General features: G+C 36.3%; 1 protein-coding gene across 3 annotated transcripts; it reads left to right on the forward strand.

Moving 5' to 3' along the window:
• The first annotated feature begins 758 nt into the window (after positions 1-758).
• LOC132607346 (tropinone reductase homolog At5g06060-like) lies at positions 759-4,461 on the forward strand. 3 transcript variants are annotated; one of them, XR_009570256.1, is made up of 5 exons: positions 759-1,374; positions 2,193-2,400; positions 2,957-3,173; positions 3,290-3,382; positions 4,118-4,257. XR_009570256.1 is itself a non-coding variant. In XM_060321278.1 (5 exons), the coding sequence occupies exons 1-5, from the start codon at positions 1,298-1,300 to the stop codon at positions 4,304-4,306; spliced, it is 798 nt and encodes a 265-aa protein (XP_060177261.1). In that variant the 5' UTR covers positions 1,000-1,297; the 3' UTR covers positions 4,307-4,461. The 3 variants fall into 3 exon arrangements, 2 of the variants coding, with proteins under 2 accessions (XP_060177261.1, XP_060177269.1); XM_060321278.1 differs by having other exon boundaries at positions 1,000-1,374; positions 3,276-3,382; positions 4,118-4,461; XM_060321286.1 differs by lacking the exon at positions 759-1,374 and adding an exon at positions 1,381-2,007 and having other exon boundaries at positions 3,276-3,382; positions 4,118-4,461.
• The last annotated feature ends 21,974 nt before the right edge of the window (positions 4,462-26,435 follow it).

Raw genomic sequence — 26,435 nt, forward strand, 5'->3', positions numbered from 1 at the left:
ATGAACGAATCTTATAGCTTCGATCTGTTATTCCTTCTTTTTGCATCAGCTGATGGTAATGAAAGACAGAAAGAGGAGGGGCTGCTATTGTTGAGAAATTGGGGTGGCAGAGATTTCCAGATTGCCAAAATACATTGCTTTCAAGTGATGTTTCATTTTCATATTCAAAGACATATATGAGTAATCTAACTTTATTTTGCTGATCCATTGGACAGTTATTTAAAATTTTCTCAGTTTAATTTCAACATTAACGGCAACTTGTTCAATACATGACTCATCCTAGGTATAGAGTAATACTTCTTCCTATAGTGGCTGCTCCATTTATTCAGGCAGACACTAGTTTGGTTAAATTCAAAATTGCTGACCAGTGTTGATGTGTATAGGTTCAGCTTATGTGTTCATTGCCTTGAAAAACTGTTGTGGATAACATGGAGCTATCAGCATAGTTAAAAAGGTCGTGCACATGTCATTTTCTCTGCTAATTTAAGTTTGGGCAGCTGTCTTTTGGGCGTGATTAATAGCCATTCCTTTTATCATAACTAACCCTTCCTTCAGGATAATATATGTTTACATGTACGTTGAACAAATGGTTGAATCAAAATGAAAAAGTTAGGAATTTGTGGCTGCAGTTGCGGGCAGCTGCTGGCTGCTGCTGCGGCTGTTGATACTTGATCATGAATCATCTAGTAACGGGTGACTATTGCTTAACCAATGCCAAAAAACCGAATTAGAAAACCGAAACCGAACCGAATTAATTCGGTGCGGTGTTCGGTTTCCACTTTAAAAAAACCGAAACCGAAACACCGAACCGAACTTTGAAAAAACCGAACCGAACAACCGAACGCTCACCCCTAATGAAAATTGCATTGTCTAAATCGTTGAGAGGATATAAGCAGCCAAAGCAATTCTCAGTATCAAACTTTCATGTAACATAAACAACACATTATCGCAAATTTTAATTAAACATAAAATTAATAGTTATTTTTTGAAGCGCGATCATGACTGTAAATCGAATCTTCAAGCATGAACAAAAATCGTTCACGCAATCATCCTCCAGTTCTACAATTTTCTGCTGTGTTACCCAAACAATACCCGAAATCGAGAAAATTCGTGTGGACAAATTTCTACGAGAAATCGTGTGACCATTTTTGGGGTAAAAAGGCTGATAAGAGTGGCCCACGCAAATAATAGATAATACTAGTAGTAGTATATATAGGTCACAGATACTATCTTTTTTTCAAAACAATCTTTACTGCAATAAAATATCTTGAATAATCGAGCCGCAAGAAACTTATCTATGGCAAAGATTGCAGGATCCAGATGGTCACTTACTGGTTTTGCGGCTCTCGTCACTGGCGGCACTAAGGGAATTGGGTGAAGCTCTCTATAACTTTTTCTCAGTTCAACTTCTATATACATATAAATTTTAAAATAAACAGTCAAGTTATTTGCTAGCTATAACATTTAAAATACACATATAGTTAAATGTCTAGATACCATGCTAACATATTCTCTCTCCGTCCCAATTTATGTGATATAGTTTGACTAGAAAGTTTAAGAAAGAAAGGAAGACTTTTGAAACTTGCGGTCCAAAACAAGCCATAAATATTTGTGTAGTTGTAATTCATTTTATTAAGGGTAAAAGGGGAAGTTTAAAGTTAATTATTTCTAGATATAAAAATGTATCATTCTTTTTGGGACATACTAAAATGGAAAGTGTATCACATAATTTGGGACAAAAGGAGTACAAAATAGAAGCAAGTCATTTATACCTTGGAGAGTGGAGACTGTATCAGGTCTTCAAGGTAAACAACCTCAGGTTGATGGATAACACAGGCAAGAAAAGTCATTGTTGAATCCGTAACTCGAAGAAAAGGATTGGCTCTGATCCACGGTTAGACATGATTGTCGATAGATTGCTCGAGCTGCTCCAACAGCGAGAGCGGGCAGCCGCATGCTGGCCAACGGACGTACCAGGAACGGTTCCTTCAGGAGCCTTCCCCAAAGGTTGAATAGCCAACTCAGAACTAGTACGGATAAGAGGAATTCGACTGTTTAGTTAACATTATAACATATACGGATAATTAATGTAAAAAATTTACATGTCTAAATCAAACTTTTTTATTATTTAAACTTAGGTTACATATGCATAGCTTTTTTTTTTTTTTTTTTTTTCTTCTCTTTTTCTGTAGGCATGCAATTGTGGAGGAGCTTGCTGAACTTGGTGCAACAGTGTACACATGTTCAAGGAAAGAATCAGAACTCAATGAACGTTTGCAAGAGTGGTCTGCCAAAGGCCTTCAAGTAAAAGGTTCAGTATGCGATGTATCTTCTAGAGAGCAAAGAGTACAACTCATGGAAAAGGTTTCCTTGGCATTTGATGGAAAACTCAACATTCTTGTGAGAATTTTAATTCCATATATCCTCTTATTAACCCTATATTTAACTTAATGACTTGTACAATTTAGTGAATTTAACCTGGCTAAGGTTGGGCATTATTTTCCAAGTTACTAATTCTACTTATTTGAGATATATAACTAGCTACTTGCAATTGCGTTTGATGTGAACAGCTGATAGTTTTCAAAAAATTACACTATCAAATACACAACAAATATAAATTTTTACTGCACTATCAATGTTGTTAAATACATCCACCATAGGAAGTTATACATTACTTTAGAAATGCATTCCTTCTGGTCCAGAAAGCACCATTCTTAGACGGCCTGACAAATCTTTTGACCAAGGAAGATTTTTGAATTATGTGATCTTAAATTAAGGATGTGTATAATGTACTAATACCCTTTAAATCTCGTGTTCTTAATTAACTCTTAAACATGTCATGTAGAATGTGAGGATTAAAGAAAGTACCAAATATAGAAGAGATAATTCATTTGAAAACAGACTAAAAAATATCATATTAAAATACAGGAATTACCTTATTATCTTCTTGTTGTAGATAAACAATGTTGGGACAAGCATTTCGAAGCATACTGTCGAGTATACTGCCGGAGATTATGCCTTTGTGATGGCTACCAATTTAGAATCTTCATTCCATATGTGTCAACTTGCTCATCCTCTCCTGAAATCATCTGGAGCTGGAACTATTGTTTTCATGTCCTCTGTTGCTGGTCTTGTCCACTTTTCTGAGGCTTCTATTTATGGAGCAACAAAAGGTGCTGTTATACTCATATCATATATCTATCCTTTGATTAATAATTACTGATGCTAAAAGTCAAAAGACCATATTTTTCTTCTTGTTAATTAACTGATGGCAGGGGCAATGAATCAGCTGACAAGAGATTTGGCTTGTGAATGGGCAAAAGATGGTATTCGGGTTAACGGTGTTGCACCCTGGTACATAAACACTCCCCTCGTCAAACATGTAATATTTCTCTCATTTCTCTCCAATCAATGCTCCTACGTTTTATTATAGTCTTTTCTTCGTGGGCGGAGCTGTGTGGTTCGAAGGATATTCAATTGATGAATTCCCGTCCTCAATACCTCTGGCTCATATACTATATGTGTGTTAATTCATTAAATATAAATAAGTATAAATTGACTTTGATCCCAGTAAATTAAATTAATAAAATGAGTTGTGCTAAAATTCTGAATTTGAACCCATAAAGTTGAAATCTTAATTCCGCATCTTCAACAAAGGTGTCTCAAAAACTGCTTTAGGTTACAGGTTTCAATAACAAGGGCGTATTCTTGTATTTGTTTAAACCTCCTGATTAGTAGAATTTTTGGCTTTGCCACTTTCGCTAATGTATCACCAAATTTATTGCTCCATCATATATATGAGGATGGTGAGTGGTCATGGTGGTGTTGATCATGGTGCCAGGCAAAACGGGTTGGGGCAGTAAGATGCCATGGCCACCTCACCAAAATATTAGTATCACGTTAGGCGTCCACCCTAAAGGAGGAGGGGTATATCTGAGCCATTTGGGTAACATCGGAATATTTTTGTACGAGTAGTATAACAAGGGTAAATTTAATCCTTTTCAGATAGTAGAAGGAAAAATTTTACCCTTTTCCCTAAAATGATCGATAACTCCGATTTTTTCTTCACTACATTACTCTTGAATCATTGAAGAATTTGATGGCTCTGTATTCACAGTTGATGGAGGATAAAGCTTTGATGGAAGGAGTAATATCAAGAACTCCTCTTAAGCGTCCTGGAGAAGTTGAAGAAGTTTCATCATTGGTCGCTTATCTTTGTCTTCCTGCTGCTTCCTATGTCACTGGCCAGGTTATAGCAGTTGATGGAGGATTCACTGTCTATGGTTTCCAACGGCCTGACTATTAATTAATACTTCTTGTTTGAAAATGGTGGCAGAGAATTTCTACCTAGTAACTAACTTTTCAATGTTTGTATTAATTTGCAATATTCAGTGTTTCTCAAGTGTGTTCCAGTTGAATCCGTCATGAATAAAAGTTGTTATTGTTGGGTGTGCAAACAAAGCTTGTTATTAAAAGCTGGAAAGAAAAGGGAAGGTACATATGAGTAGGGGTGGATACAGGTTGTCATGCCCCGAACCATGGCCTGGGTGAAACACGGCACTCGGTGCCATACTGCATGTGACCAAGCGAACCACATGGCTTGCTGAATCATCATGAGGCATACATGAGCGGAAATATAGCATGAACGTGATGAGCTTTTATAAAACATGAGATGTCATAATAATTTAATGAAATACTTGTTTAAATCATAAATGCGGAAATAACATGAGTTGAGCCAAAGATGGCTAAACACCCTGCATGTCTAACATAACTAAATTGACTAGTCTATGAAACCTCTAATCGTGAATCTTGACTGGAAAACGTACTTGCTGGGACAAGGCCCCCAGCATACCTTAGATACATAACTAATCATAAAACAAAAGTTAACTAAACCCCGAATGAGATGGGGCTCACCAATAAGTTGATACGAATGTTGTCCTACTGAGCAGATGTGTCGTCCTGTATATCAGTACCTGCATCGTGAAATGCAGGCCCCCGGGCAATAAAAGGGGACGTCAGCATATTGAATGTACTGGTATGTAAAGCAACTGAAAGAAATAACATGGGACATGGAATAACATGATAAGAACTGAAACTGAAAACCTGGACATGAACATGAGCATGAGCATGGGTACATATATTTATATGATATAAGTAAAACATGATAAGTAGGGAGAGCATTTCACAAACCGACATGTGATATCACCACGTGGGTACGTGGAGTCTGGTACGTCGTCGGACCAGCAGAGCCCTCATACCATGCCAGGGTATAAGGTGGAAACGTGCCTGATGGATCCATTCAGTGTAAAATTAAGGTATCGTCCTAACTGGGCGGAGCGATCCTTGTCCTACGATAGCTACGTAGTTTCAGGCTATCTGAGCCTTCTCGGTAATTCGTGCAACTCCCAAAAACATGAACATAATATAGTTGGCTAAGAAGCCCATGATTTCGGTGAATTAACTTGTACTTGTCTTGTAATCATGATTTCACGAAATAACTTGTAAACATGGTTTCATGAAATAACTTGTAAACATGGTTTCATAAAATAACTTGTAAATATGGTTTCATGAAATAACTTGTATTTAGTATGTATGTATCTTGTATCATAGCATGAAAGTAATTATATAATATAGTTGCACGAAAACTTGTAGACATGTAGGATATTCATGAAATAATCATTTTTATTTAAAAACATGCATGCAAGAACCCATGGAATACGAGATATGGGTTTTCATGGATTACAGACTGATTCTCAATAATCATATGGAGTTGTTAAGAATACAATGATAGAATAATAGCAATTGTAACACCCCGCATCTTGGAACTGAGTTTAAGCTTATATCATTAGAGTTCTAATGGAAACACTGAAGGTTTGAACGTTTTGCGAAAATGGTTGATAGGCCTATTTCGGGCAGCAATAACTCCTTGATCGGTTTGGAATTTTGGAAGGTACTATCAATGAAGTTGTAGTATGTAGAAATACCTTTCTAACGATATAAGGACCAAGCCAATCATAGATCGGAGCAAGGAGATATGATCATCTCAATATGGCTAATAGTAAGGCACTTGAAATCCTATAGAATCGGCTAAGTCTTTGATACGTCTGCCTTCCAGTTACATTTCGTGCAAATTAGTTGGGAATTTGAGAAAACTTCCTTGATTAAAGTTGTAGCACTTTGAAATAGCTTTCCAACGGTATATTATGGGCCTCAAACAGACATCTGTGCAAAGAGTTATGCCCATTATACGACAGACTGTCCGAGCAGAAGAATTTTGACGGACCATTTGACGGTCCGTAGAACATTTTGACGGTCCGTAAAACATTTATACGGTCCGTCAAATGGTCACAGAGAATCATATTTTGCTGGGCAGTTTTACGGTTCATTTTGACGGTCCATAAAACAATTATACGGTCCGTAAAATTGACTTAGGCCAGCGTAAAATGGTCACAGAAAACCATATTTTGCTGGGCAGTTTTACGGTTCATTTTGACGGTCCGTAAAACAATTATACGGTCCGTCAAATTGACTCAAGCCAGCGTAAAATGGTCACAGAAACTCAATTTTTTCTGGGTAGTTTTACGGATCATTTTGACGGTCCGTAAAAATGGGCGTAGAATTGCCCGATGGGTCAGATTTTAAGATGTTAAAAAAAAAAGACCCAATCTCATTTTTTTCATTCCCATTTCTCCTCCACGACTCAAGGGGTCTCTAGAGCCATCCAAACACTTCATATGCAAGAATCCAAGTGAAACAAAAGATCCACTTCATCAATCCACAAAACTAAGTGTGAGAAACACATCAAATCCATTCAAGTCAAGAAATTTCATAGAAGGTGAAACTAGGGTTTTGTTCAAGTGAAGCATTTCAACTCAAGGCTTATTCCTACAATAACTAAGGTAAGTTTTATGATGTTTCATGATGATTAAAGTGTTGATAAGTTCTTGGGAGAATAGTAAATGGATTTGATAAAGAGAATTATATGAACTATGCTAGAGTTTTTGGATTGTTAACTTGGGATTGTTGTATTCATATGGGTGATGAAGAATGATGTTAATTACATCTAATTAAGATTGTAGAATCACCTAGAAGTAATAGAATGGGGATTGGGTGAAGAAAACACCATTAATGAAGGTTGTGGAGCTTCATGCCCACCAAGTGTTTGATAAAATGCTTAGATGAACAAAACATGGATATTGTTGCTAATATAGAGTCCCTATGACCTGTATTGCTATAGATTAAAGTTGAAGGGATTGAAGGACATTGTGATACGCTCAAAAGCAGGAAGTTAAGGTATGTAGAACCTCCATCCACATGTGGGAATCTCTACGTTCTTCCCCATGATCCGTTTCTTAAAATCCATGAATGTTCAAATCCTAGGGCATTAAACCCAATATATTGGTAGCCCGTATTTATGTATTTATGTACATGAATCTTGTGTCTATATTCGTTATTGTATTCCTAATCTTCCATTACGGTTATTAGGAACCCCAGCTTAATCCATGAATCATGAATTCTTCTTCATGTGTTCTCATTATGTTTATATTGTTGACACCCAATTTTGTCCCTCCTTTATTTTTTACTCGGGCTTCTAAATTTATTGACGAGCTGAACACTTTATTTTCACTATTACTAATTTTCACTACTTTACTATCAACATCACGAGCATTACTTTATCACCAATTTTTAAATATTCGTCATCGTTTCATTTTTTTTCGGGTTTAGAATCGTTAAATTAATTACAAGACAACACTTTGTTAAATCCTTATTTTCTACATATTAATTATTAATTGTCTTCACATAGTATATATTGTACTAGTTATTAAATTAGAAACCCAAGAATAATTAAATAGAGGAGGAAGAATCAACAATTTTCATCTCATAAGCAATTGCTTGGAAGTATATCAATGTTGGACTCATTTTGAAGCTCGTATTTTAAAACAACATATTATAATTTTTATTTCATCAAAATATTATTTTTACAAGGGGTAAATTCTTGATAATAGCTATCTACCCCAAAAGAAAAACAAAAAGAGAAAATAAAAAAGAAAGAAAACTTTGCAGCATTCCTCTTTCTTCATTTCACCACGCCACACATATCCCCTGATTTCTTTTCCCTTTTTCTTTAATAGGCTCCACATGCTTCTTCCTTTTTGACTATCTTTTCACTCATGCTCCCTTCCATTTCTTCTTGTCCCCCACGCCTAATGTCCTCCCTACTCTCTCTGTCTCCCCCCAATTTCGGGACAAAATTTTAACATTTTTTCCGCCCCCTTCATCTCTCCCTCTCTTCTTTTCCTCTTTCCTTTTTTCTCTCCTTTTCCCTTTCCTCCGCCGCTGATCCCTCATTCTCGTCCCCTCCTTTTCCTCTTTCCTTTTTTCTCTCCTTTTCCCATTCCGCGCTTTCTCACCCCCCCCCACACACGCTCCCCTCGCTCCTCTTTTTTTCGTCAATACAAATCAAACCCTATAAATATAACTCGAATGGAACCATTTTGAGAGGGGGGAGGCAAATCAACAAGAAAACAGATCGAGAAAAAGGGGGAGATTTAACACCGATTGGGGAATTATTAGTCATACACGAATATTTTTAGTCTTTTCTTTTTAAAATCTGGTCTTGAACATTTTTCCTTAGCACATTCTTACAATTTCCCATTTTTTTTATTACCACTCGAAACTCTAAGGTCGTTTAAACATTATGTTCTATTTGGGTGGACTTTAGCCGCGACAACGGTTTTGGAGCTTAGTTGTGTCGAGTCCTAATCTATTCATAACGAGAGAGTAGATTCGACGTCGCCGACACCCACTTCACTGCGCGCAAAAAAGGTAAACTTCGACACATTTATTGCCTGTAGTCTTTAATTTCTGCTTTGGTTAAGAATTTAATTTATTCTGCCATCTTTAGTAGTTATATATTTTCTTTGTTGTTGTATCGTTTGTTTGATGTTTGGGAGCTGTTAGGATAAGATATTAATCGTTAAAAGATGGAATTCGAAAGATGTCTGTTGTAGTTTGGATGATTAGATTGAATTTACAGGACTTAGAACTTATTTAAAATTCGAATATACATAGGATATACAGTGGGTTATCAAGGTAAGAAGAACGTATACATTCGATATACATCTGAAATACACACCATGGTGTGTATATCTTAGGTATATTATGTATATAATTAAAGCAGATCGACATTATCCATTTTTTCTCTATTTGTTCGAGATAATGTATACTGTTATGAATGTAATCTACCTGGGTTTAGATGTGACGAAATGATTATACGACATATCGATATTGGTTGTTGATTTTATTTGGTCTGCAAGGTCGTGGCTGTTTGTTTAAACTGATAAGATTAATGGTGAATGGTTAGTTTGAGACTAAGGCTAGTTTACCTTGTCATCGCTTTGTGGTTTAAGTCAAATTCGATTAATGCTAGACAATAGTAGCTCGTCTAGTTAGTTGTAGTTTCCTCTAGTTTACATTGTCATGACTGTTTGTTAAAGTGAAATCTGATCAATGTTAAAAGGTTGGTTTGAGATTCATACTAGTTCATATTGTCATAATTGACTGTCTTGGGTTTTACATGATTAGTATTGAACCAAAATCTTGCAATTTTGCTAGCTTTCACTGATATAGTTGTTTGTTTAAGTCTGGATGTGATTGATGCCACATGAACATACTAAATGCATACTTTCTCTCAGATGTCTTATTCAAAACTTAAGGCTTTGGCATTGGTTAGTATACTAGTTGAAATCATTTCTCTTTGTTTATGATCTCTAGAATATGCTTTGTGTTCTAAATGAGACAATGCTGTCCAATCCTTTCCCTTTCATTTATTTCTTTTGCTTCAGTCATTGTCTGATTCTGTGATTGCGTATTGATTTTGAATAGATTAATTCAGAATATGTAGTTTAATATCAAATGGTTTGGTCTTTTTTCAGAAAATGTTGACACCCTAAAGTTTTGGATTAAAAAGGGGGCTAATTTAGACACTGTTGGTTAATTGATAATCCCATTAGACTAAGCTGACACTCTCAGTTGAGGGTAAATGAGATGCAAACTGATCTGACCCTGACCCACCTTAACTGTTAACCAATGTGAACTTGCATAAGCTTGAACTATTTCCAATGTGTCATGGAAAACAACTCCAACCAGCATAGATAGTGACCTAGTAAACCATGGCTGGGTGTACCTTTTCCTTTATAAAAGCATGGCTCCTCTTCACATACTTGCTTGTTCAACTGTCATGTTGTCTCAATGGAACCATTGCATACTTGACTCTATGCTTATTATGCACTGTTGACTTCTTCTGTATGATCACATGGCTTCCAAAGCATCTCTTCTTGCTTAAGTCATCCCTGCTTCTTCTTTCTTTTTCCTGGCTATGCTAATTCGACCCTTATATGTTTCTGTTTTGTTGCACTTTGGCTGCTATGCTTAGCTGTCGGTTGCGGCATTTTTAAACTAAGTTTTGGTTAGTTATGAGGTCAAATGGCGTCACTCTTTAAAAGCTTGCTGCTGCTGAGTTGCACCACCTGCTACTGTGTTTGAAATTTGTTTTCTGTCATAGTTAGGTGATGGTTCAAAGTGTTATATTCTTGGCTGTCATTTTTGTTATTTGGGGCTGCATTGTTGGTTGTTCACCGCCATGGTTTTTGAGCTTAATAATTGTTTTTTTTCTTCTAAGGATTGGACCGTATGCATCTGAAGCTCCACAATACTTTCTTTCTCATCCCCCCTTTGATTGACTATGTATAAATATACATAAGATATGCCAAATATACAGAGCGTATACATAATCCACTGATTTGCTTTGAGTTATATCTTACATGTTTGACTTTGTTTATTGATCGTATACTAATCTCTTCTTTCTTTTGTGCATGAACATCGCATACGAGTCTCTCGGACTCGTCATTCCTCCGCATTTGGTGTTGGGCTAAAGGCCCAACATGACCTCCTTCTTGTTCAACCTCTGTCCACAACACAAAATAGAAAACAAAATTTGGGCTAAAGCCCAATAGACAGGATCAGAATTCAGCAGCAACATACATAAATTGTTATTGGGACGAAGCCCAACTGCAAACAGATCACAGCGGTCCAAAATGGGCTGAGCCCATTTACATCATATCTACCCCTCTATTTTTATTCTTGTGTGCATTTAATGTGTATTGTATGACTAACCTTTTATTTGTTAATTTAAGTAAACTTTAGTGACATTAAGGGTTTTAGTTTAGTAAAGGGTAGTTAATTCCACAAACTATATTCACTTCTATTTATGTTTCAAACTTATATTCACTTCTATTTATGTTTCAAACTATTTATAGTATCCATAACATTTATTTGAATGATTGATTTTTCAAATTAGCACGACCACATCGAGCTAAAAGAATCAAGATCTACTCTTTTTATCTTAAAACATTAATATTAATCTTGCAATAACTTTACAAATACATTTTAACTTGCTAGTTGGCGCAATTCATATTCCGAATACATATAAACATTACCCAGTCCGTTTCTTTTGGTTTATTTATAACTAAACTCTTTTTTATTCAATCACTACTTTTCTACAAGTTTTACTTTAAACAACATTCTACTTCTATCTATAACTTTAGCAATACTTTCAGGATATTTTCTTAAATATTTAAAGATACTATATTTACACTTAGCCTAACTAATCGCAAGTCCGGTCGGTTAACCATTGTTAATGGGTCTTAAAGGATGCCTAATACCTTCTCTTTAGACTAATTGAACCCTTACTCAGATCTTTTGGTTTCGTAGACTTTAAAATCAACTTTAGATAAATAATAAACTTTAGGTGTCCTAATTCACCATAAATAATTAGGTGGCGACTCCTTAAATAAAACAAACAAAAAACAGGAATCATCAATATGTCGTACTTCTAATTTAATCCCGGTTAAAATGGGGTATGACATATATGAAACTTAATGATTTTATCTATCAAGTACAAGCATGTTTTCAAGTCAATTATATATATGATCACGAACTATTGTTATTACTCGTGAATCAAGAACATGTTTGCAAGAATATGACAAGTTATCTTATGAAACTACACTTCAAGTTATTTTATGAAACCATGTTTACAAGTTATTTCATGAAATCATGTTTTCAGTTCTTTTCATGTTCGGGAGTTGTATTAATACCGAGAAGGCTCAGATAGCCTGAAACTACGTATGCCAATGTAGGATAAGGATCGCTCCGCCCAGTTAGGACGATTCCTTCATATTTTCCCCATTGAGGGATTTTGGATCCATTCATGTCTCGTGCCTCGGCAAGGTACGAGATGGCTTAGTTGATCGGGCAGAGATCAGACTCCACGTTTCTCCCCGTGGTGGTTCATGTCGGTATTACAGATTTATACAGATTATTTCATGCTCACAGTACTCATGTTTATGTTCAGTTTCAGTTTTCAGTTTCAGTTCTTATCATGTTATTCCATGTTCCATGTTGTTTCTTTCGGTTGCTTTACATACCAGTACATTCAATATGCTGACGTCCCCTTTTATTTCCCGGGGGCCTGCATTTCACGATGCAGGTACTGATATACAGGACGACACAACTGCTCAGTAGGACCACATTCGTATCAGCTTATTGGTGAGCCCCATCTCATTCGGGGTTTAGTCAACTTTTGTTTTATGATTAATTATGCATCTAAAGGTATGCTGGGGGCCTTGTCCCAGTAAGTATGTTTTTCAGTCAGACTCATGATAGAGGTTTCATAGACTAGACAAGTCAGTTATGTCATGTCAGACATTCAGAGTCATATAGCCATTTTGGCTCATTCATGTTATTTACGCACTCATGTTTAAACAAGTATTTTTATTAAGTATTATGAATTACTACGTTTTATAAAGGCTCATCATGCATTCACGTTATATTTCCGCTCTTGTATGCCTCATGATAGTTCAGCAAGCCATGTGGTTCGCTCGGTCACATGCAGTCAGGCACCGAGTGCCGTGTTACGTCCAGGCCATAGTTCGGGGCGTGACAGCAATTCATACATAATATAATCATGGACCTAAGGTTATCATGCGTATGGTATAGAAACCCTAGTTTTCATAAGGATTCATACTTTATGGATTAAGAGGTGTGAGGAAGAACAATGATGTTCCCACACGTAGATAGCAACCCTACATGCCTTAGTCGCTCCAAAACTTGAATTAAAGACTTGAGCTTTGAAGAAGATTTTCAAAATCTTGAATTCTTGAACTTTGAGATGGGTTTTCTTGAAAACCCTAGTTTAGGAATGATGATTTCTTGTTTAGATTACAAGGATATGTATTAGAATTGACTTGGAATAATTAAAGTAGGCTTACCTTGGTGTTCTTGATGATGGAGGAGGGTAGGAGGTCGTTCTAGGGCTTGAAGAAATGAAAAATAATGATGTGAACTGATACGGACGAATATATACTGTTCTGGAAAACTAAAATTTCCGCCCAGTTAAATACTGGCCGTATTTTGAAATACGGACTGCACTGCATCTCTTCAGTAAAATGGACATAACTCTTTGCACAAATGTCCGTTTGACTCCCATAATATACTGTTGGAAAGGTATTTCAAAGCTATACAACTTTAATTGAGGAAGTTTTCCCAAATTCCAAATACGTTTTGAAATACGGGCCGTATTTTGAAATATAATTCGTATTTAACCATTTGACATCCAAATGCCAAATTCCAGAATGCTCAGAAATCCTTGGTACCAGTATACGACTTGAATTACGGCCCGTATACTAAAATACAGTCACTGTTCATGGGCGTAAACCCCCATCTTACAACTGAACAGGGAAATTCCAATTCCCACATTCTTTATCTGATTTTCTAAGCCTAGGATCATGGTCGAAGCTTACGTTAAAGGTACGGGGTGTTACACAGGTAGTGGCCAGGGGGTTCAGCCGAACCCCCTTCGGGCGAAATATTACCTTGTATATACAAGGTTAATTTTTTTTTTCATGTATGTAAGTACATGTTGAACCCCCTGGACTTCTTCGTTTGTTTACTAATTTATATTTTTGAACCCCCCTTAATGTGGATCCAGGCTCCGCCACTGCATATGAGGTGTCGGAATAATCTAAATGTTATGAGACCTTTTGGAGAAAAGATGTACTTCACTACGTCTCTCCAAAGAGCATAGAGGTGAAAATAAATAAAAATGGTGCAATACTTTCGTCCAAACAGCGAAAAGTACACACATAGTGTCGTTGAGTGAAGAAGACCTAAAGCAGACAAAATATGAAATACAAAAAATTCCCTTATGCCAGCAAGCCGACATGAGGAGAGCTGCTTCTAGAAATATGTTAGTACTAGTGAATTTATCCGCGCTTCGCGCGATTATACAATTTTTATTAAATTTTTTGTTAATATTTTCCTAATATATATTATATATATATATTACAAAACTAAAGCTATCCTAATTTTTCTTTCAAAAGGTAATAATCCAACCATATAGAATTTATAATCAAAACATCACTTGCATTTGTATGTCGAGCAAAGAGCTGAATATTAAAAGAGGTAAAACAATGTTATACATGGTTTGAATTTCAATTTGTAAGATGACTTGAACATCCTAATTTCCAAAATCTCACTGGTGTACTAACAATTGTTTTTTGCCATCCGGAGAAAAAGAATCCAAATAAAGTTTTCACTTTAAATTAAAGATACAAAAGCCTCAGCTCTCAGGCACACATGAAATGAGAAAAACTATCTGGTATCATGGACTACCAAACAATAACAGAAGACAATAAACTCATGTTACAAAAAATTTCCCTAAATCATAATACAATGTTCAAAAATATTTTATTTACACTTTCAACATTTGAAGACATTATTATTTAGGAGACGTTTGGACATGATTTCATCTCATGAGATGAAATCGGGAGATGAAATCATGTTTGGACATGCAATTTGGATTTCTCAAGTTGCAGTTTTTTTTTATAAACATAAAAACCCCACAAGTTGTGAAAACTATCAAAATTTTCTCAATTCTTATACAATCTTACTAAATGAGTAAATCATAATTCATAATAAAATTAATACGCTACTAGAAGGTCTTTCTAAAAAATACAATATCAATTGATCAAACTTTAATTCAATAAAAAGGAAAATTTAACATGAATAGTAATGTAACTACTCTTTAATATAATCCTCCCACATGGTACGACAAATCTCTTCACGTCGAGAATGTTGTTTACTGTTCACGTGTATAAATACGCGGTTTACTGTTCACGCGTTATTTGAAGCTTATAAATAGAGCTCTAAGCTTCATTTGGAAATACCACCAAAAATTGAAGAAGACAACACATCCCAAAGAGAGAGAAAAATCTAAGAGAAATACTCTTAGTGAAAGGCCTAAGTAAGAGAAGGCTTTTGAGAGAATTTTTAGTAAAAAATTCTTAAGTGAAATTGGGATTGGGGTTGTGAGGTTGAGTGTTGTAAACACTTGTAATATTTCTTCTTTAATAAGATCTACAGCAGCAACGTGGACGTAGCTGTCACATTGAGGGTGAACCACTATAAATCTCTGTGTGTGTTATTTATTTATTCTTCGCTTACATCACGGCGTAAGTAGGTTCTGTCTAAGGAGGTTGGTATTTAAGTGGTCCAGCTGTGACCCTCCAATCTTTCCTGGGAACCTGTTTACAAAGGTTGGATTTGGGATTCAAATCCTAACAACTAGTATCAGAGCAACAGGTTGTGTTGTGATTTAGAAACGATGGGAGGCGAAGATGGTACGACGCACGACATCGGTAAATTCGATGGTACAGATTTTGCGTTCTGGAGAATGCAAATTGAAGATTATTTATATGGCAGAAAGCTTCATGAACCTCTGAGTCCGAAACCAGAGGAGATGAAGCAAGCAGATTAGAATCTCCTCGACAGACAAGTTCTGGGAGTCATTCGGCTGACGCTGTCGAAGAACGTTGCTCACAACGTGGCAAAGGAGAAGACCACCGCAGATATGATGAAGGTATTGTCTGACATGTATGAGAAACCTTCGGCAAATAATAAGGGATTGTATCCTTGCTGAGGTGGTGCGCAGGACAGATTCTGGAGAGGCATCGACGAGTTCTGCTTTTAATGTTGAAAATAGAAGCAGAAATTATGACAGAAACTACAACCGAAATAGGGGCAGATCGAAGTCAAGGAATGGCAGGGTTCAATCCAGACCAGGATGAACACTTGAGTGTTGGAATTGTAGAAAACCAGGTCACTTCAAAAAGAACTGCAGGGCGCCAAAGAAGAAGGACAACAAGGGGGCTGGAATCAACGCTGCTACGGAAGACATTGGTGATGCGTTGTTGCTATCGGTTGACAGCCCGATAGACTCTCGGGTGCTTGACTCAGGAGCGTCCTTTCATACCACCCCACATCATGATATAATGACAAACTACGTGGCTGGGAATCTCGGCAAAGTTTATTTAGCCGATGGAGAGCTGCTAGACGTTGTTGGAACGGGAGACATTAATTTGAAGATGTCAAATGGATCCTCGTGGAAGATTACAAAAGTTAGACATGTTCCAAAGCTGATGCGAAACCTGATCTCAGTAGGTCAGCTTGATGATGATGGATATGATCTCAACTTTGGTAATGGGTCTTGGAAGGTGGCGAAAGGTGTTGTGGTAGTTGGCCGAGGAAAGAAGATTGACACTCTCTACATGACGACTAGTTGTCATGATACTGTTGTTGTGGTTGACAACACAAAGAAGACAGATTTGTGGCATTATCGGCTGGGGCATATCAGCCAGAAGGGGATGAAGCTGTTGGTGACAAATGGCTTAATTCCGGAGCTGAAGACGGTGGACCTTCATATGTGTGAGAGCTGCATTCTCGGAAAACAAAAGCGAGTAAGCTTCTCAAATGCAGGCAGGGAGTTGAAGGTCGAGAAGCTGGAATTGGTGCACACAGACGTGTGGGGACCTAACACTGTCCCCTCTTTTGGAGGATCACACTACTACGTGACCTTCATTGATGATTCAACCAGGAAAGTATGGGTTTACTTTATGAAAAATAAATCCGATGTGTTCAGTGTATTCAAAAGATGGAGAGCCATTCGAGAATGAAACAAACCTCAAGTTGAAGTGTTTGAGGTCCGACAACGGCGGAGAATACATCGATGGCGATTTCAAACGGTACTGTGCCGATAATGGGATCAAGATGATGAAGACTATTCCTGGAACGCCGCAACAAAATGGAATAGCCGAAAGAATGAACCGAACGTTGAACGAGCGTGCTCGGAGTATGAGAATACACTCTGGACTGCCCAAGACATTCTGGGCAGATGCAGTCAATACCGCGGCCTTCTTAATTAACCGAGGACCGTCAGTTCCCTTGGATTTCAGAATTCCAGAAGAAGTCTGGAGTGGCAAGAAGGTAAATCTTTCATTTCTGAAAGTGTTCGGCTGCTTATCATATGTTCATAATGATGATACGGCTAGAAGCAAGCTTGATCCAAAATCAAAGAAGTGTTACTTTATTGGATATGGTGACACCGAGCTTGGTTACCGATTTTGGGATGAACAAAATCGGAAGATCATCCGAAGCAGGAATGTTGTCTTCAACGAAGAGGTACTGTACAAAGACAAGTTGCAAAAAAATTCAGAATGTCAGGACAAGGAATCAGAAATAGTCGATTTGAGGGACTTTCTGACACCTGAGCCGCAGCCAGGTACAGCCGAGGCAGAGGAACAAACAATCCGAGAAGGTGTTGATGAAAGTGCTGATTCTGAAACAAATCAACAGACGCCAATCACAGAACTGCGTAGATCATCCAGAATAAGAAGCCGATTCACAGGTACTCTCCATCCCTCAACTACATTCTACTCACTGATATGGGGGAGCCGGAATGTTATGAAGAAGCAATGCAAGTCGATGAATCGACTAAGTGGGAGCTGGCAATGAAAGATGAGATGGATGCACTATCGGCAAATCATACATGGGAGTTAGCCGAGTTGTCAAAGGATCGATCGTCGACAACCGAGGATGAGAAGAAGCAGATGGACAAGATACCTTATGCATCTGCAATCGGTAGTCTTATGTATGCAATGATATGTACAAGGCCAGACATTGCACATGCAGTGGGAGTTGTCAGCCAATTTATGAGCAATCCGGGAAAGCAACACTGGGAGGCTGTGAAATGGATATTCAGATATCTGAAAGGCAGCTCGAGTTCAGCTCTGTATTTTCGAAAATCAGAAACAGGATTGCAAGGGTATGTTGATGCTGACAACGGTGGTGATGTTGATAGCAGAAAGAGCACATCCGGGTATGTTTACACCTTCGGAGGTACTGCAATCTCTTGGGTTTCCAAGTTGCAAAAGATAGTAGCTCTCTCTAGTTGTGAGGCTGAGTACGTTGCTGTGACGGAGGCCACAAAGGAAATGATGTGGCTACAATCTTTTCTGCGGGAATTGAATCAGGACCACGAGGGAAGTGTGCTATATTGTGATAGCCAAAGTGCCATTCATTTGGCAAAGAACCCGGTCTACCATGCTCGAACGAAGCACATACAACTCCGGTACTATTTCATTAGATCAGCTTTGGAAGATGGAGCGTTAGTGCTTGAGAAGATCGCAGGGAGTCAGAATCCAGCAGACATGCTGACAAAGGCAGTGACGATAGACAAACTGAAGCAATGTTCAGCTTCAGTTGGCCTGCACGAAGTATGAAACTAGGAAAGAGCTGCTGCATCGATCAAAGTGTGAAGACAAATTAAAATTAGCCTTCAAGTGGGAGAATTGTTGTTTACTGTTCACGCGTGGTACTGTTCACGCGTATAAATACGCGGTTTACTGTTCACGCGTATAAAAACGTGTGTTACTGTTCACGAGTGTTACTGTTCACGCGTTATTTGAAGCTTATAAATAGAGCTCTAAGCTTCATTTGGAAATACTACCAAAAATTGAAGAAGACAACACATCCCAAAGAGAGAGAAAAATCTAAGAGAAATACTCTTAGTGAAAGGCCTAAGTAAGAGAAGGCTTTTGAGAAAATTTTTAGTAAAAAATTCTTGAGTGAAATTGGGATTGGGGTTGTGAGGTTGAGTGTTGTAAACACTTGTAATATTTCTTCTTTAATAAGATATGCAGCAGCAACGTGGACGTAGCTCTCACATTGAGGGTGAACCACTATAAATCTCTGTGTGTGTTATTTATTTATTCTTCGCTTACATCACGGCGTAAGTAGGTTCTGTCTAAGGAGGTAGGTATTTAAGTGGTCCAACTGTGACCCTCCAATCTTTCCTGGGAACCTGTTTACAAAGGTTGGATTTGGGATTCAAATCCTAACAGAGAATGCATTTTCCGGTTGGTAAACATGATCGGTAAATATATCTACCAACTTATGGGTCTTTTTTTACAAAATTTAAACGTATGAGTCAAATTTTATATTTATATTATTTGAAATCATGATTTCAAATCCCAAATTATGCCTTTTTGGATGATTTGAGATTTCATCTCATGAGATGAAATCAGAGATGAAATCGCATGTCCAAATGCTAATTTCATCTCATGATTTCATCTCATGAGATGAAATCACATGTCCAAATGCCTACTTATTTTGTTACTTGTCAGTTGATACATGGTCTGAAAAGACACCACAAGCAAAACTAACAATCATTATATAAAGACAAAATCTTGCCTAATAAAATCTAATTTCTACGAAAAATACTTAAATTCAACACCCAATTGTGAGAAAAAGGCTGTGTTGAATTTGTACTCAACATGTTAGTCGGATATCATCATCAAGTTAAACAATCAACTTCCTCCGCACTCAAATAGTCAAATCAAGTTGAATCAAACTATCAATGTGTATTCCTTCTTTTGTCACTAATAATCATAAATATTAAAATAAAGAAAAGTGAAGGAAGAATTTGAGTACACGTAAGAATCTTTGAAAAAAATTCAAAGCAAAATTACATGTGCATAAACAAAAATGTGCAAACAAATCGAAAACGAAAAGAATAACGAAGGAATGGCTATAGCTTAAAGATATTTGGCTGTGTGTGATAAATTTAAAGGGAAGCTAGACTAATAGTTTTAATGAGCATTAAAAGGTATTATAAATGTGCAAGATCATGTTCGACAGTTTCAAGCTTTTCCTATCCATGATTTCACATAAATAGACAAGTTATTATTGGTGGAAAAGGAAAAGTTAAAGTAATTAAATTTAAAAAGTATCTTTTGTATCCTAATATAACACATTTATAAATGAGAAATAATAAGGAAAATGCCAACAAAAAAAAAAGATAATTGTATTTTCTGACCATAGAGAGGTGTCATCTCACTTTTCTGTTGTCTAACTTTATATTATACATAGATTATAGCTCCGGCTGAGAATGTGCAATAGAAATAAGGGAAAAGGGCAACAAATGCTATTTAAATATGTGAAATTCATGATGTTTGCCCTTTGTTAATCGTTTTGCCCAAGCATACTTCTACTGTTACTTAATTGGGTCAAATATGCCTTTAAGAGAGAGAGGTGCAGCAAATTAACAAACTTGAAAATAAGTGGGGAAAGTATCATTAACGGAAAATAGTGAGAATCTCATCGCCACGTTTTTTGGGCAGTGCTCGAAGGTTATACAAGTGTCATAAGATGGACTAGTTTAATGAGTGCATCATATTTCTCTACATAGAAACACCAACGTCTAAAATCCAAATCAACGGTTGTCGAATATTTCTCTGCAAATTTAATGCCTAAATTGAAAAATGGAAAAGATAGACATAAGACAATTATTGCATGATCTATGTATTTACATTCAATTCTCACTTATTATGTTTTGGGAACCATAGATATGAGCAAGTACTGTCCGGTGGAGCTGGAGCCAGTGTTCTCCCAGGGCTAGTAATGTCTAGCGCATAGCTATCGAGGACAACGGATGCGGAGCGTGATGGTTTGTTATATCCCACATCGGTAGGCATAATGTGCTTATGTGGGTTTAAATAGACTTGAATTCTCACACCTTAATAGCTAACTTTTGAAGTATGAGTTAGGCTCAAGGTTCACAATTACTCTCGATCAAGAAATATGGTACAATATGGTTTGGAAAAAAAAAATATGGTACAAAATGTGGGGCCCATTTGAACTCTTATCTTCACCGATTTGCAACCATTAAAACAAATAGCACTAATATAGTGGCTAAAGTTTGAAAAAAAAATTGTTATAAACCATTCGTCAAGTTGTACCACTTGACTTAAAGTGGTAGACCTTTGGCTTTTCATTTGTAACATCATCAACAAGTGAAATACAATCTCTCTATCTTCTCTACAAAAAGCTATTAGTTTGTTTCTCTTATTTATTTCCAATTATATAATTTTATAACAAATCCCCTCTTTTGACCATTGTTTCTAATTTTTGGTAACGTCGACCACTGTTTATATTTTGTCTCTTTTACATTTGCAACCTTTTAACAATAATATAGTGGTTAGAGTTCAGAAACGACCCACTTTTGACCACTTCATATATTTCGTCCCTCTCTCAAAACCTATAGCAAATGTGACCCATTTAATATTAGGAGAAAATTAATAGGACAAAGCCACCCCTATAATAGCGAAAATTTTACGAACACAATTATGTACTTTCATCGTTTAGGGCCTATTTGAAAAGCCACCCACGTAATTGAAATTGAGTGTAATTACACAATTAGGTTGTTTGACCAAGTAATTACTTGGTTAGGTGGAAATTAGGTGTAATTGAGAGGGTGTAATTTATAAAAGCGCATATTTTTCAAATATTAATTTTTAAGTTCTGATAATTAAATTTATTTTTAAATTAAACTAACTGTGTAATTACACTTGTGCAATCAAACAATACGTTTGTAATTACATTGTATTTACGTGATGATAAACAAACAAGTCATTGTAATTACAATACCGTGTAATTACTACCCTAGTAATTACATCAATTTCAATTAACAGGTGGCATTCCAAACAGACTCTTAATTCTTTCTCGCTACTATCTTCAAAAAAATACAACACCTTTGAGCTCAAAACATCTTATATCAATAATTTAATTATCCATTAGCACCACAGTACTGAAAATCCAATCATATACCCATTTTTCACAATTCAATAAGTCATAATCTCTTTATTAACGCTTTCATCGATCGTCTTGCTGGTTCCAGGAAAGTCAGATTTTCAGTGAAGATTTTTTCTTAGATGTTTGTCTTTTTATACAATATTATTTTATGATTTTTGAAAACAAGAAGATTCAAAGATGCAATCAAATTTGTAATTAGGAAGAAACCAAAGGTAATCTAATTTATATAAATATAGATAACATTCCAATTTTCGCTAGAAATTAATAGAAACCTTTATAATTTTCTTCATAAGTGTTAACCGAAATCTAAACTTTGTATGTTCACTTTCCAAACTTAAGTGACCCAGCCTGACTAACTTTTGAGCAGAATTGAACAGTGGACTAAATTATTGTTCCAGCCCATTTTAACCCGCCCAATTCAGTCCAAACTGCACATTTGCCACCTCTAATTGTGGTAGTAATAATGCAGGTTAACCACTTTTTAGCCATTTAGCTGAAAAATAGTCATTTGTCACGGAGTTTCAAATTTCATAAGTAAAACTCCATGATAACGCCTGGAATTTCATGTGCTGGAATTTAAAACTCCATATCAATGGTTATTTTTCAAATTACAGGAGTTAAAAAGTTGCAAGTTTTTGAAATTTTATCACCAATTGTGTCACAAAATTTTCTAACTTTAATGTTAGAAGTACCTGGCCAGTTCTATCAAGGCGGCCCTTGTAAACGCGTCCGAATCCACCTTCGCCTATGAGACATTCTTGGCGGAAATTCTTGGTGGCTGCTGCCAGTTCCCTGAAAGTGAAAGTTTGAGCTGCAATATTCTTGTTGCCTTCATCCTTCTTATCAGCAGTCTTTTGGTTTCTGGTTTCTGCTGCAACATTTCTTATGCTCTCTGAGAATTGAACATTTAATTATAATTAGAAAATGAATGCATCGACTGAATTATTTCTATTGGCATGTGATTATCAAAAATAATTATGCTATGATGCAAAAGCGGATTCAGAATTTAAATTTTATGGGTTCAATCTTAAGATTTTTAGCATTGAACCCATTATATTTTTAAAGTTAAGGGTTCATATTTACTATTTATTGTAACTTTAATAATTTTTTACACATAAATTTAGGCTTCGCGTCGAAAGCTTGGAGTTCAATTGAACCCCAAACTTATAGGCTAGATACGCCTCTGACTATGATGGCTGTGAAAAGCATCCCGATGGGTGAGTAATGGACGCAAAGAAGATGGTAAGTATTTACCTCCACATCAAAAAGCTAACTTATGAGAATGAGATAAGAATTGTTCTATATAAGGAGACCACATCCAGTCCAACAACTAATGTACAATAGAAAACTCGATCATACATACAAATAAGGAAAGAATTAAGACATAGACATATGTAATATAAATCGCAATCCATTATTTTTATTTCTTGAACGCACCCCTGATTTTTGTAAATTGATATATGTGGCGTATCCTAAAGGTTCTCTAATATTGATCACTAATCAGAACAATCCGTATTCAAATTTACCTAAACAATCAAGTAATATGGAAGGCAACCTTGTTACTGCGGCGGTTAGCTTTATTAGTATTTTTTTCACACACATATAAAAAATAAAAAGGTGACAAGAACATATAGATTAAATGATCAAATTTAAACTAGAATTTTCAATAAATATTGAATTCTAAATCCATAATTTCAAAATTAGTACGATCACTAATAAGAACATTTAAGAACATTTAAGCTGCAGCTCAATTGGTAAGAGGCGATTCCCTCAGGGGAATATAAAGGAGCCTGAGGTTCCGGATTCGATACCCCGTAGCGCTGCAGCGTGAAGAGGGAGTATGTGCGAACTGGCTGTATCCTGGCACAGACAATACCAGTGCATGTCAGATCATGGGCCCATCAAGGGTCGGGTCCCACCAGGGGTCCCCACAATTTTTTAGATTGTATTCATTTTATTGTTTTGTATTCAGTTTTTTTTTAGTGTTTTTGTTAATTTTTAGTGTATCTATGTTTTCATGTATTCAATTTTTAGTGTATTACTCGCTGCCTTCACTAAAAAAAAAAAATGTATGCAACAAGTTGAATACAATATTTTTTGTATTTATGTTGTTTGAATACCACTGATTTTTAAATACAATAAAGTGAATACAATGTAAAAGTAGTTATAGATGAATACATTTGACATGAGAAAGAATTTTTGAAATTTTTTTATTCGCTGTATTCATGAATACAGATAGGCCGTTTTATGAATACGACAAATTTTAAACCCCCAAAATGTAGTTATTTATGTAAAATTTCCAAAATATAAATCTTTAAGGTGAGAGAGCCCAAGGCTATTTAAACCCACACAAGCACATTATGCCCATCGATGTGGAACATAAAAGATTGAGGCAATCCACCTGGGACCCACACCTAAGGTATTGTCTCTGCACAGTCGCTCAGGTATCAGCTCATATTCACGCATGCAGCGCTACTTGGGCTCGATCCCGCGTCCCCGTGCTCCTTTACATTCCCCAGGGGGAATCGCCTCTTACCAGTTGAGCTGCAGCTCAACTGGTAAGAGGCGATTCCCCCTGGGGAATGTAAAGGAGCACGGGGACGCGGGATCGAGCCCAAGTAGCGCTGCATGCGTGAATATGAGCTGATACCTGAGCGACTGTGCAGAGACAATACCTTAGGTGTGGGTCCCAGGTGGATTGCCTCACTAAAAGGCGTCTTTTTGGCGACGGTGCCCCCTCAGGGTACTACCTCCCTACTCAGATATTGTCTCTGCCAAGTCGCTCAGGTATCGTACATATTCCAGTGTTTAACCAGCGCTGCAGCGCCCACTGGGTATCGATCCCGCGTCCCCTGGCTCCTTTACACTACCCCGAAGGGAGTCGCCTTTACCAGTGTAGTTGTGAGACTCACGTTTTAGAAAAGATGCACTTAGTTCATTGTGAAAACTGAAAAGACAGGAGTTGTGAGACTCATGTTTTAGATAAAATGTACTTCATTACGTCTCTCTAGAGTGGATAAAAGTGAATTAACAATGTAAAAACTATTTGTATAAAATAAAGGTCACTTAATCGATAATTTTAAGTAACTTTGTTTAATAGCATTGGCCAATAACTTAAAGTAAATGATAATTAACTTTTTATAATAGTTTAAATTACACCCAATGATATAAATATTTATTAACATCGTCAATTGTCAATGTATATAATTTAAATTTTTTGTATATGCTCCACCAAGGTTTAGGTATGCCTAATATCCGGCGCTTGATATTTTTGTTTTGAAGAGAGATGAAGGAATCCAAATTTGTCTCTCATTAATTTCATTAATCATACGTATTTATATAGTCACGTAAAAAAAACAGTATACTCCTCCTACTATTAAAGTACTATAAATTTATTAAAATTTTAAAAAAATGAAAATTCTACTAAATTAATTAGACTCTTTCTATAATTGAACAATTAATTATTCTAGAAAATTGTAAGATGCAACATTCAACACAACACTCCAAAAATCGTTAGGTTTCTAAAATTAACCATTTAAACAGTGGGAGAATTTCAATAACAACTAAAACAAACCCAATGTAGACTCACAAGTGGGTTTGGGGGATGATAGGAAGTACACAGACCTTATTCCTACCTTTGTGGGGTAGAGAAGTTGTTTTGGATAGACATGTGTCTCCAAATACAAGAAAAAGATTTGATGCAGAAAAAGATTTGAAGCTTTCTATAACAGCAAAAGAGAATTAATTGTTATTTTCAGAATCTGTCCCCAAGTATTACCAATAGCTCAATTATGTTTAGCTGGAAATTTAAAAAATATGGGCCAATGCCTATCAATGTTCAAAGAAGAAATAATGAAAATTAGGGGTGGGCATAAATACCGAAAACCGAACCGAACCGAACCGAATGAATTTGGTTTTTCGGTTTTCGGTGTTTCGGTGTTTCGGTTCGGTTCTGGTTTTTTTAAATAGCAAATTCGGTGTTCGATTCGGATTTCCGGTTTTTCGGTGTTACCGAAAATTTAATATATTATTTTTTATACCAATATATAATATATATCAATATCATAATTAGTTAATTACTTCCAGATTTCCCTACTACCCTATGTATGTTAGTGTATCAGTTGTTCTGAGCTAGCAATAACTTTGTCATTATTGAAAACTATAATGAACGAATCTTATAGCTTCGATCTGTTATTCCTTCTTTTTGCATCAGCTGATGGTAATGAAAGACAGAAAGAGGAGGGGCTGCTATTGTTGAGAAATTGGGGTGGCAGAGATTTCCAGATTGCCAAAATACATTGCTTTCAAGTTGTGTTTCATTTTCATATTCAAAGACATATATGAGTCATCTAACTTTATTTGGCTGATCCATTGGACAGTTATTTAGAATT

Source organism: Lycium barbarum, chromosome 1 (genome assembly GCF_019175385.1).
Source record: "Lycium barbarum isolate Lr01 chromosome 1, ASM1917538v2, whole genome shotgun sequence".
Taxonomy (NCBI): domain Eukaryota; kingdom Viridiplantae; phylum Streptophyta; class Magnoliopsida; order Solanales; family Solanaceae; genus Lycium; species Lycium barbarum.